The sequence below is a fragment of the Oncorhynchus nerka genome, linkage group LG27, assembly GCF_034236695.1.
Source record: "Oncorhynchus nerka isolate Pitt River linkage group LG27, Oner_Uvic_2.0, whole genome shotgun sequence".
Classification (NCBI taxonomy): domain Eukaryota; kingdom Metazoa; phylum Chordata; class Actinopteri; order Salmoniformes; family Salmonidae; genus Oncorhynchus; species Oncorhynchus nerka.
The window spans coordinates 50,609,690-50,623,147 of record NC_088422.1 but is presented as its reverse complement, the minus strand read 5'-3'; the positions used below and the strand labels follow the sequence as shown (position 1 = coordinate 50,623,147).

Below are 13,458 nucleotides of genomic sequence, written 5' to 3'. Positions count from 1 at the left end.
TACGAACGCAACCTATTGACTTCATTATTCAAGTGATTCTTAGCATAGCTACGTGGTATAGTCGTTGTGCGTTCTTAATAGACATTGTTAATGAAGTCGTAAGATGTCTAGCTAGTAATTTGTTATGCAAACAAGCTAGTAAGAAGTTGCGTAGCAACAGCATCAACTTCCGGTAGACAGGCGAAGCGCTAGTACTCTCAACTGAAAGTTTACCGTTCATTGACAGTATACTAAAAATGAACAAATAGTATATAGTATATACTCATTAAGTATATATTATACAGTATGTTAGTATGGGTATTTGAACACAGCTTATGATCTGTAATCCTAATTCTGTCCATCATTTTCTGTTTCTACTTCAACAAAAATTAAATATTAGCCTGTTACCCCTATGTAATGAATTAGCTTTCCTTCATGATTTTCTGTAAAATATAGCAGAGAAAAGATTGTTGTTCATTCTCTGATATTCAACCGGAAGGCACTTCTGATATGTAATCTTTCGCTGTCATTGAAGTGTCACTGTTTTAAACTTACACGACATGTCCCTATAGAAGAATGCAACATTTCTATCCATCTTTCCTGCAAGAAAATAATCGTTTGTGTCTATAATATACTGTACCATGGGGTGTTATACTGTATATTTAAATAATGTATTCTCAACATAGCTCATTCTAATATTTCAACTACTATTGAATTTTAGTTACACTGTTTATACACACCACATATCTATTTATATACTGGTATCTTGACATACAGTGAGGGAAAAAAGTATTTAGTCAGCCACCAATTGTGCAAGTTCTCCTACTTAAAAAGATGAGAGAGGCCTGTAATTTTCATCATAGGTACACTTCAACTATGACAGACAAAATGAGAAAGAAAATCCAGAAAATCACATTGTAGGATTTTTAATGAATTTATTTGCGAATTATGGTGGAAAATAAGTATTTGGTCACCTACAAACAAGCAAGATTTCTGGCTCTCACAGACCTGTAACTTCTTCTTTAAGAGGCTCCTCTGTCCTCCACTCGTTGCCTGTATTAATGTCACCCGTTTGAACTTGTTATCAGTATAAAAGACACCTGTCCACAACCTCAAACAGTCACACTCCAAACTCCACTATGGCCAAGACCAAATAGATGTCAAAGGACACCAGAAACAAAATTGTAGACCTGCACCAGGCTGGGAAGACTGAATCTGCAATAGGTAAGCAACTTGGTTTGAAGAAATCAACTGTGGGAGCAATTATTAGGAAATGGAAGACATACAAGTCCACTGATAATCTCCCTCGATCTGGGGCTCCACGCAAGATCTCACCCCGTGGGGTCAAAATGATCACAAGAACAGTGAGCAAAAATCCCAGAACCACACGGGGGGACCTAGTGAATGACCTGCAGAGAGCTGAGACCAAAGTAACAAAGCCTACCATCAGTAACACACTATGCCGCCAGGGACTCAAATCCTGCAGTGCCAGACGTGTCCCCCTGCTTAAGCCAGTACATGTCCAGGCCCGTCTGAAGTTTGCTAGAGAGCATTTGGATGATCCAGAAGAAGATTGGGAGAATGTCATATGGTCAGATGAAAACAAAATATAACTTTTTGGTAAAAACTCAACTTGTCGTGTTTGGAGGACAAAGAATGCGGAGTTGCATCCAAAGAACACCATACCTACTGTGACGCATGGGGGTGGAAACATCATGCTTTGGGGCTGTTTTTCTGCAAAGGGACCAGGACGACTGATCCGTGTAAAGGAAAGAATGAATGGGGCCAAGTATCGTGAGATTTTGAGTGAAAACCTCCTTCCATCAGCAAGGGCATTGAAGATGAAACGTGGCTGGGTCTTTCAGCATGACAATGATCCCAAACACACCGCCCGGGCAACGAAGGAGTGGCTTCGTAAGAAGCATTTCAAGGTCCTGGAGTGGCCTAGCCAGTCTCCAGATCTCAACCCCATAGAAAATCTTTGGAGTGAGTTGAAAGTCCATGTTGCCCAGCAACAGCCCCAAAACATCACTGCTCTAGAGGAGATCTGCATGGAGGAATGGGCCAAAATACCAGCAAAAGTGTGTGAAAACCTTGTGAAGACTTACAGAAAATGTTTGACCTCTGTCATTGCCAACAAAGGGTATATAACAAGGTATTGAGATAAACTTTTGTTATTGACCAAATACTTATTTTCCACCATAATTTGCAAATAAATTCATTAAAAATCCTACAATGTGATTTTCTGGATTATTTTTTTCTCATTTTTCTGTCATAGTTGAAGTGTACCTATGATGAAAATTACATCTCTCATCTTTTTAAGTGGGAGAACTTGCACAATTGGTGGCTAACTAAATACTTTTTTGCCCCACTGTAGATAGCGCACTCTAATATATTTACTGCTGTACACACTGTATCATTCTTAGTACATCTTGCGTAAATCTATCCGGTGTATATACGAATATATTGCATTACTGTTATAATGCTTTTTGGGTTGTCAATGGGATTTGTTCCAACATTTCTTGATTTCTTTTACATTTCGATTTTTTTGTGTACTTGTTTGACAATTTTGCTGCATTGTTAGGAGCTAGTAACATAAGCATCTTGCTGCACCTGGTATAACATCTGCTAAACTGTGTACGCAAGCATTCAACTTTTATGTGAACATAAAAATATTGTCTCAATTACATTGTGTAATTTATTGACGGTCCCTAACTACCCGCAGAGATAGGCTATCCAATGTCAAACCAACTTTACCTTGGTCGCACACCAGTGGAGCTAATTGTCAGAATAACTTGTCTAACTGATTCCTACTTGCAAAAAACACACCTGAGACACCGACATCAAACCACACACAGAAACTAACCCACGTTTGAATTCAGTCATGACCGCTAGTGTTAATTAATTAACCAAATCTAAAATGAGGCCAGCGTTTTCTGTGATATGAATGAGATGAAATAGAAATAAACATAAAAGCTAATTGACCAACTAAGCTTGATTGCATTTAGATGAATATATTTGAGACATTTAGCAGACGCTCCAATCCAGAGGGACAAGAAGCACATTCAAATGAGGAAGGTGAAACAACAACCACATAGTAAAACCTTGATTGGATGAGTGCGCAGAGGTCGACAACAACACAGCTTTTACAGCCAGCCTTATCATGGAGCTGCACACAGGGGCCCATTTCTCTCCAGCTCCATCAGCTTTCCAGCTAGTAAACATATGGAGGATGATTCCTCACCACTGTAGATTCTGCTAAACAAGATCCCCCATGTGCACCAATAAGCTCATTCCCCCAAGACCTGAATGTGCGCTGATAAATATATATCCCCCCTGGAGCGGTGGAGTCCAGATGGAACTAAATGAGACCTGAAAGGCAGAGAGACCAGTAGCATGCAGTCGCACGCACCCACATACGAGCGCACACACAGATCAGGTAACAAGCCACTGTTCTGTCACTTAGAGTCAAACCAGGAACTATTTGCAATATCCAGAGGAGTCCTGAGGGACATCAGGTAACTTCTCTACTCTCCACACCTCTATCTCTGCCTCGTCATGTCTCCTCTCCTGCTCTTTATGCATCTGCCTTCCTCTTCTCTCTACCTCCTATTTGGATCAATTCTCCCCTCCTCCTTTTAAAACAAATAAAAAATTGCAGTTCCTGAAGCAGAGGTGATGTAAGATCCTCTCCCACACACACACACCCACACACACACAAACACTAACCAGCAACTCCATTATATTAGCATTATAGATCAATTCTACCTCCCCCAATTATACTCCCTCTTCTAGCTCTGTTCGGCTCCCAGTCTCTCTCTAGGGCCTACTCTACGTATGGAAAACAAACTAGCACAGCGCTCTCACACACACACACACACACACACACACAAAACACCCACACACATCACCAATAAGCTTTATTGGAGGCCATAACTTAGTGATTTGGATGGCGTCTGACATCAAACCCCACTGGAGGTGTTGACTCAGCTCTATGGGGTACAGAGGGAGGGAGGTGTGTGTGTATTGAAAAGTGTATAGCACTATGTTACCAGTGAAGCCAGGGAGACATATGCCAGAACACACTGTGCCGACGAAAGTCTAAAAGCAGTGGGTCGCTGCAGAGTGTTCACAATCACCATGTGTGTGGTGATATAACATGTAGATTCGTCAAGATTGAACAGAAAATGACCGCCGACGTTCTATCTAAGAAGATAGGATGGCCACCCGCTGCTTCTTCCCGTTCATCAGCACGGTGTGTTTTGGCCTTTACACTTACAGTCAAGTGAAGTAACTATAGTGAAGAAAATAACACCCTCCTTAAAATCAAACATTGGGGAGGTTTGATAATGCTGTGGGGTTACTTTGCTGCCTCTGGTACTGGGGGCCTTGAACATGTGCAAGACATGAAACCAACAGATTATCAAGGTGTTTTGGATTGCAATGTTCAACCCATTGTCCAAAAACTGGGTCTCCTTTGAACTTCGTGGGTCTTTCAGCAGGACAACAACTCCAAACACAAATAAAAATCACCCAGTGTTGGTTCAAGAAGATATGGCGGACTGTTCTGGAATGGCGAGTGATGAGTCCAGATCTGAATCCCATCAAAAACCTATGGAGATATCTGAAAACAGCAGTTGGTCGAAGGCAACCCAAAAACATTAAAGAATTGGAACAGTTTGAAGTTGAAAAGCGGGCCAAATTGCCAACAGAAAGGAGCTGCAAGCTCATTGATGGCTACAAAAAGCATGTGTTGGCAGTTCTTGGCCAAGGGCTATGTAACCGAGTACTAGCTCAGGGGTGCCAATAATTATGCCAATGCCATTTGTTTTTACTTTTAAAATTTAAATAGTAAATTCTGTAAAAAAAACAATTGGTTCTGCAATGTTGAAAATCCAATTACAGGTAGCGAGGTGGTTAGAGTTAGGCCAGTTACCGAAAGGTTGCTGGATCGAATCCCCGAGCAGACAAGGTAAAAATCTGTCGTTCTGCCCCTGAACAAGGCAGTTAACCCACTCACCCCACTCTATTTCTACTTATTTAACAAGAAAAAAGGTTCAAGGGTGCCACAATATTACGTCGTAATTGCATCTAAAGTGAAGGGACCCCCCCCCCCCAAAAAAAAGGAGTCTTGTTGTGGAATTATGCTTGTTCAACGACTAGGATAGGATAATAGGATGACATACAGATGCATGCATGCACACACACTCACATCTCTGATGAAGTACTCCAGAGTAGCATAGGCGATAGCTATCCCGTCGTGGGTGCTGGTGCCCCGCCCCAACTCGTCCAGGATGACCAATGACCTCTCAGTTGCCCGGGTGACAATTTCCGAGGCTTCCGTCAGCTCCTCCATGAATGTGCTTCGGCCCTTATAGATGCTGTCAGACGCTCCCATTCTACCAAAACACACACACATTAATTATGTTTTCAGACCAATAACGCACAGGAGAGAAGAATTTTAGAATGAAATGTGTCTACTTCATTCTACTCATTTTATTTCTACATTTTACAGGCAGAGAGGAGGAACACAGCTTTAGGGTGTTTGTGTGTGTGTGTGTGTGTTCCACAAAGCAGTGAAAAGGCAGAACAGTTTGTATTTGTACTAATACCTACACGTGTTGGACCTGTGTGACACCCATAGCCTACCGTCCATTAATAACAACACACAATCTCCTTGCACAACCTTGAACCCCCTCCTACAGACTGCGACTCAACTCAACTCACAGCACAAAAAAAGAGAGGGATTGAGAGGGACACACACACACACAGGTACATTACGTGACCAAAAGTACGTGGACACCTGCTCGTCGAACATCTGATTCCAAAATTATGGGCATTAATATGCCAGTTGCTCCTACCCTCTACTTTTTTGAACATTTTGTTAAAAATCGCGCAACATTTCAGCGCCCTGCTACTCATGCCAGGAATATAGTACGTTCATATGGTTAGAATGTGTGGATAGGAAACCCTCGGACGTTTTTAAAACTGGTTAAATCACGACTGTGGCTATAACATAACGTGCGTTACATCGAAAAGCGCAGGAAAACCTGATCACAGAAAATGGAAATAAATATCCTTGCGCCACTTCCAGCAATTGTTAACAGTGAGCCGAATTAGATAAGACCGAGCATTCAACTCCCACAGCATCCCCATGTTGTCTAGAGTCTTGTGAATTGAATCATCTTTGATTCTTGGTTGAACCGAAACAGGGCACCACTTACCTCCAGTCTCCGCCCAGATCATTCTGGAAGAGCTCTCTCGTGAAATTTTTTCCAAGACGACAGCTAATGATTTTTACATCGCCTACGGATGATTTTTATCGCTTATTAACGTTTACTAATACCTAAAGTAGCATTACAAACGTATTTCGAAGTGTTTTGTGAAAGTTTATCGTCTACTTTTTGAATTTTAAAAAATGACGTTACGTTGTGAAATCGCTGTTTTTTTCGTTTATCACACAGTCTACATATAACGATATCTTGGCTTTATATGGCCCGATTTAATCTAAATAAAGACCCAATAGTGTTTATGGGACATCTAGGAGTGCCAACAAAGAAGATGGTGAAAGGTAATGACTGTTTTCTATTTTATTGTGCGGTTTGTGTAACGCCGAAATGCTAATTATTTTGTTTACGTCCCCTGCTGTGCTTTTGTGTTGTAGTGTATTGGTGCATGCTATCAGATAATAGCTTCTCATGCTGTCGCCGAAAAGCATTTTAAAAATCTGACTTGTTGCCTGGATTCACAACGAGTGTAGCTTTAATTCGATACCCTGCATGTGTATTTTAATGAACTTTTGAGTTTTAACTAATACTATTAGCATTTAGCGTAGCGCATTTGCATTTCCAGAGCTCTAGTTGGGACGCAAGCGTCCCAAGTAGAAGCAAGAGGTTAATATGGAGTCGGTCTCCCCTTTGCTGCTATAACAGCCCCCCACTCTTCTTGGGAAGGAATTCCACTAGATGTTGGAACATTGCTGTAGGGACTTGCTTCCATTCAGCCAAATAAGCATGAGTGAGGTCGGGCACGGATGTTGGGCGATTAGGCCTGGTTCGTAGTCGGCTTTCCAATTCATCCCAAAGGTGTTAGATGGGGTTGAGGTAAGTACTCTGTGCAGGCCAATCAAGTTCTTCGATGCCAATCTTGATAAACCATTTCTGTATGGACCTCGCTTTTGTGCAGGAAAGGGCCTTTCCCAAACTGTTGGCAGAAAGTTGGAAGCACAGAATCGTCTAAAATGTCATTGTATGCTGTAGCGTTAAGATTTTGCTTCACTGGAACTAAGGGGCCTAGACTGGAAGTCCCCACAAGAATAGTAAACAAACAAAAAATTGACCAACTGGGAACATTTTGTTAGTCCCAACGAGGTCAAATGCTATTTCTAGGGGGTTTAGGGTTAAGGTAAGAATTAGTGATAGAATTAAGTCAGGGTTAGGGTTATGAGCTAGGGTTCATTTTAGGGTTAGGAGCTAGTGTTTGGTTTAGGGTTAGGTTTTTGGGTTAAGGTTAGCGTAAGAGTAAAGGTTAGGTAGGAGTTAGGGAAAATAGGATTTTGAAATGGACTGAATTGTGTCCCCACAAGGTTAGGTGTACATTACTGTGTGTGTGTGTGTGTGTCAGGGTTTCTGTTAGGAACATGTGTTTACTGGACAATTGACTGGAAAGATTTTAATTTACCCGACACCATTTCCAAATGCATCAGGAGCGCAACCTGATTAGGACATCCATCCACAGTGCTCAGAATGACATAAATCACATTTATACATATTAACTTCTTGGTGACAGGGGTCAGTATTTTCAATTCCGGATTAAATGCATGCCCAAATTCAACTGCCTGCTACTCATCCCCAGAAGATAAGATAGGCATATTATTAGTGGATTTGGATAGAAAACACTCTGAAGTTTCTAAAACTGTTTGAATCATGTCTGTGAGTATAACAGAACTTAATTAGCAGGCGAAACCCTGAGGACAAACCATTCAGATTTTGTTTTGTTTTGAGGTCACTCTCTTTTCAATGTATTTTCATTGGGAATCCAGGGACCTTCTTTCAGTTCCTATCGCTTCTACTGGATGTCAACAGTCTTTAGAAATTGGTTGAGGTTTTTCCTTTGTGTAATGAAGAAGTACGGCCATCTTGAACGAAGTGTACTGTTAGATAGAGGCACATGACCAAAAAGCTAGCTACAGGTTGTTTTCCTCCTGTATTGAACACAGATCATCCGGTCTTCAATTTTATCGATTATTTACGTAAAAAAAATCCTAAAGTTGTATTACAAAAGTAGTTTGAAATGTTTTGGCAAAGTTTACAGGTAACTTTTGAGATATTTTGTAGTCATGTTGCGCAATTTGGAACCGGTGTTTTTCTGGATCAAACGCGGCAAATACATTTACATTTGGATATATATCGACGGAATAAATCTAACAAAAGGACCATTTGTGATGTTTATGGTACATATTGGAGTGCCAACAAAAGAAGCTCGTCAAAGGCATGAATTATATTTTTATTTCTGCATTTGTGTCGCGCTTGCAGGGTTGAAATATGCTTTTCTCTCTTTGTTTACGGAGGTGCTATCCTCAGATAATAGCATTGTTTGCTTTCGCCGAAAAGCCTTTTTGAAACTAACTTTCAAGACTAGTTATTCAACTGAGACTGCTCTTCTCTGTATCACGGAGGCCCTCCGCACTGCTAAAGCTAACTCTCTCTCCTCTGCTCTCATCCTTCTAGACCTATCGGCTGCCTTCGATACTGTGAACCATCAGATCCTCCTCTCCACCCTCTCCGAGTTGGGCATCTCCGGCGCGGCCCACGCTTGGATTGCGTCCTACCTGACAGGTCGCTCCTACCAGGTGGCGTGGCGAGAATCTGTCTCCTCACCACGCGCTCTCACCACTGGCGTCCCCCAGGGCTCTGTTCTAGGCCCTCTCCTATTCTCACTATACACCAAGTCACTTGGCTCTGTCATAACCTCACATGGTCTCTCCTATCATTGCTATGCAGACGACACACAATTAATCTTCTCCTTTCCCCCTTCTGATGACCAGGTGGCGAATCGCATCTCTGCATGTCTGGCAGACATATCAGTGTGGATGACGGATCACCACCTCAAGCTGAACCTCGGCAAGACGGAGCTGCTCTTCCTCCCGGGGAAGGACTGCCCATTCCATGATCTCGCCATCACGGTTGACAACTCCATTGTGTCCTCCTCCCAGAGCGCTAAGAACCTTGGCGTGATCCTGGACAACACCCTGTCGTTCTCAACTAACATCAAGGCGGTGGCCCGTTCTTGTAGGTTCATGCTCTACAACATCCGCAGAGTACGACCCTGCCTCACACAGGAAGCAGCGCAGGTCCTAATCCAGGCACTTGTCATCTCCCGTCTGGATTACTGCAACTCGCTGTTGGCTGGGCTCCCTGCCTGTGCCATTAAACCCCTACAACTCATCCAGAACGCCGCAGCCCGTCTGGTGTTCAACCTTCCCAAGTTCTCTCACGTCACCCCGCTCCTCCGCTCTCTCCACTGGCTTCCAGTTGAAGCTCGCATCCGCTACAAGACCATGGTGCTTGCCTACGGAGCTGTGAGGGGAACGGCACCTCAGTACCTCCAGGCTCTGATCAGGCCCTACACCCAAACAAGGGCACTGCTGTTCATCCACCTCTGGCCTGCTCGCCTCCCTACCACTGAGGAAGTACAGTTCCTGCGCAGCCCAGTCAAAACTGTTCGCTGCTCTGGCCCCCCAATGGTGGAACAAACTCCCTCACGACGCCAAGACAGCGGAGTCAATCACCACCTTCCGGAGACACCTGAAACCCCACCTCTTTCAGGAATACCTAGGATAGGATAAAGTAATCCTTCTCACCCCCCCTTAAAAGATTTAGATGCACTATTGTAAAGTGGCTGTTCCACTGGATGTCTTAAGGTGAACGCACCAATTTGTAAGTCGCTCTGGATAAGAGCGTCTGCTAAATGACTTAAATGTAAATGTAAATGAAATCTGACATGTTGGCTGGATTCAAGATGAGTAATGAACAGCAAAAACACTAGCTTATGTCAATCTACCATAGTAGAAACGACTAGGCTACCTATTCTATTGGTCAGCTTGTCGAGAAAGAAATATTCTATTCCAAAACAGACTATGACAGTTGTGGGTTGATAGATCCCAAAAGTAAACAACCAGTAGGCCTAGGCTACATTTAAAAAAACACGTTAAAACGCAATGAGTCTGAGGCAACAGATCAGAATGTTCAGCTTAAAAATGTTGATAAACTATTATTTCTTCACATTATAAGCACGGCAATGTGCACAATGTAGTAGGCTACGGCCAAATGTTTGTTCCATAATGCAATTAGCAAGAAAACGCCATTGTCAAAAGGGCACTGCACTTGCGAGAGGTTTTATGTGACAGAGGTGAAAATATCTGCTAGAAATGTTGAAACTGAAGAGATCTAATAGACTACTTTGAAGCAAGGTAAGACATACCTAATAATATACACGGAACAAAAATAAACGCAACTGTGTTACAGTTCATCTAAGGAAATCAGTTAATTGAAATACATCCATTAGGCCCTAATCTATGGATTTCACATGATTGTGAATATAGATATGCATCTGTTGGTCAGAGATACCTTAAAAAAAGGGTAGGGGCGTGGATCAGAACCAATCAGAACCAGTCAGTATCTGGTGTGACAACCATTTGCCTCGTGGAACGAGACACTCCTTCGCATAGAGTTGATCAGGTTGTTGATTGTGGAATGTTGTTTCACTCCTCTTCAATGGCTGTGCGAAGTTGCGGGAACTAGAACACGCTGTAGTACACGTCGATCCAAAGCATCCCAAACATGCTCAGTGGGTGAAATGTCTGGTGAGTATGCAGGCCATGGTAGAACTGGGACGTTTTCAGCATTCAGGACTGGTGTACAGACGCTTGCGACATGGGACCATGCATTATCATTCTGAAAAAGGAGGTAATGGCGGAGGATGAATGGCACAACAATGGGCCTCAGGATCTTGTCATGGTATCTCTGTGCATTGACATTGATTAAATGCAATTGTGTCCATAGCTTATGCCTGCCCATACCATAACCCCACAATGGGGCACTCTGTTCACAATGTTGACATCAGCAAACCGCTCTTCCACAATATGCCATACACGCTGTCTGCCATCTCCCCGGTACAGTTGAAACCGGGATTAATCCGTGAAGAGCACACTTCTCCAGCGTGCCAGTGGCCATCGAAGGCGAGTATTGCCCACTGAAGTTGGTTAAGACCCTGGTGAGGACAACGAGCATGCGATGAGCTTCCCTGAGACGTTTTTGCAGAAATTCTTCAGTTGTGCAAACCCACAGTTTCATCTGCTGTCCGGGTGGCTGGTCTCAGACGATCCCGAAGGAGGTCCGGGGCTGGCGTAGTTACACGCTGTCTGTGGTTGTTTTACCAGGAGGCAGCTTATAGTAGAGAAATGAACATGACAACAGGGGGGAAAAAATCCAACTTGGAATTCCAACTCGGGAACTTGGGCCGCTTTCTAGAGTTCCGACTTTCCGACCTGAAGATCACTGACGTCCTGATTTGACCTCGTATATTTCAGAGTTTCCAGTTGTCTTGAAAGCACCAATCTCTTGCCCTGTCTGACAGATGTTCCACTCAAAGGCTCTGCATCTGTATGCTGTACGCATGTAATAAGATAGGCAATGAAAATACTATACACACGCGCAAATTTAATTTGTACACGCACTAATTTAATTCCCAAAAATTATGCAAATGAACCTATAAGCATGACCAGTCAAAAATATTTCCATCGACTGGTATTTCCATCATTAAATAGGCTAAAAGGCATTATTTCATATTGGGATTTTTTTCCTAATTCTCCCGGCAAATTGGCAATTTAATTGATTGACTTTTAGAAAATAAAATGTAAAAATAAATCAGACAAAAGCAGGCTATTAGCGGCTATCGGAAATCCTGGTGTGTGTCCATGCGTGTGTGTGTGTGTGAGCAGAGCCTAAGATTAGGATGCAGATGAGAATTCTGTTGAATGCTGTCAGATCACAGAATAAGAGATTAATGAAACCAGACAGACAGACAGACAGGGAGAGAGAAAAAAATCGCAACTCACATGAACTAGATTAGTCTCTCCCTAGCCAGCTCTGGACTCTCACTGATAACCATTGACTAATAATGGATTGTTCACCTCTAAACATTTCAATATACATTTCAATATTCAATATACAAATTAAACTATCCAAATATACAGTCAACAATAGAGCCCAATTGTCGCAGTAGTATGACTACAGCCAGTTAGTGCATTGCAGGAACACTCGACTCTTACCAATACAAGCAACATTAATTTCATTTTCAATATGGTTTCCGCACCTCTCAACATGCTTATTGTCATTTGACCAATCAGATAAACTGCTAACGTCTGTAACAACAGATGTAACTTGGGGCTCCCAGGTGGCGCAGCGGTCTAAGGCACTGCATCTCAGTGCTAGAGGTGTCACTGAACCTGAATCCAGGCTGTATCACAACCAGCTGTGATTGGGAGTCCCATAGGGTGGAGCACAAATGGCCCAGCGTTGCCCGGGTTTGGCCGGTGTAGGACGTCATTGTAAATAAGAATGTGTTCTTAAATAACTTGCCTAGATAAATAAAGGTTAAATAAAAATAATAATAATAATTTTAAAACCATGGTTATGGCACATGCCAGAGAGAGGGGAGGGGTGTGGCCAGCATACCTCTGCATCTCCTCAAACAATTAGGGTGCGCACGTTGCGTGCATGTGTGTCATACTCCAGGAAAGTTTTATCAGTCAAATATATAACGTAGCCTTGCAGTGGATAGACGAGTATAAGACCATGAGGCTATTCAGCTGGCTCAGTGATGCCATGTAGATAACATGCCAGAGCAAACTGTGTGGTCTTTTATTTCTAAATAAAACTATTATTTTGGATACTTCAATATTCTGTGGCTGTACGGACTGGCACTCACTCACAAAATAAGGAGCTGTTATCTGCGTTTCACAAGACCATAAGCATCTGTGGACATCATGGCTGTCTTGGAGTTTCCCCTCGTTTAAGGGAGTGATTTTCTGCTGATTCGCTGTACGCATTCATTCCTTTATTTATTCTGTTTCACTTCCTCCATTATTTATTCTCTTGATTAGGCCTCCAGACTAGAGGCAGTTTGCCAGCGAAAACTCAGTCTAAGCAAAGCCAGATGGGTTGTAAGGACCCTCCGTGCCATGCTCCGCCACCCACCCACCCACCCGAAAGCCATTCCATGCCACCTCTGTCCACACTTCCAACAGAACAGATGCCAGTGGAACATTGGAAGACTTGCCCTTTACACAACAACCATGCCCTTCAATCCAGCTATAAAACATTCAGGGCTGGGTCTGGGTGAATGGGCCATGATGAGCCTACTTGTGGACTAAAAAACACTTTCAATAGAGAGTCTACAATGAAGGATGGTTTCCCA

The 13,458-nt window shown here is 42.8% G+C and overlaps 1 protein-coding gene across 3 annotated transcripts in view; it reads right to left on the bottom strand.

Moving 5' to 3' along the window:
* msh3 (mutS homolog 3 (E. coli)) overlaps positions 1–13,458 on the bottom strand; it is a 139,481-nt gene that overhangs the window by 32,683 nt on the left and 93,340 nt on the right. For all 3 annotated transcript variants that reach the window (XM_065011764.1, XM_065011763.1, XM_029638506.2), the window contains one exon: positions 5,192–5,378. In XM_065011764.1, the coding sequence (XP_064867836.1) occupies positions 5,192–5,378 (187 nt within the window). The remainder of the gene's footprint in view (positions 1–5,191; positions 5,379–13,458) is intronic.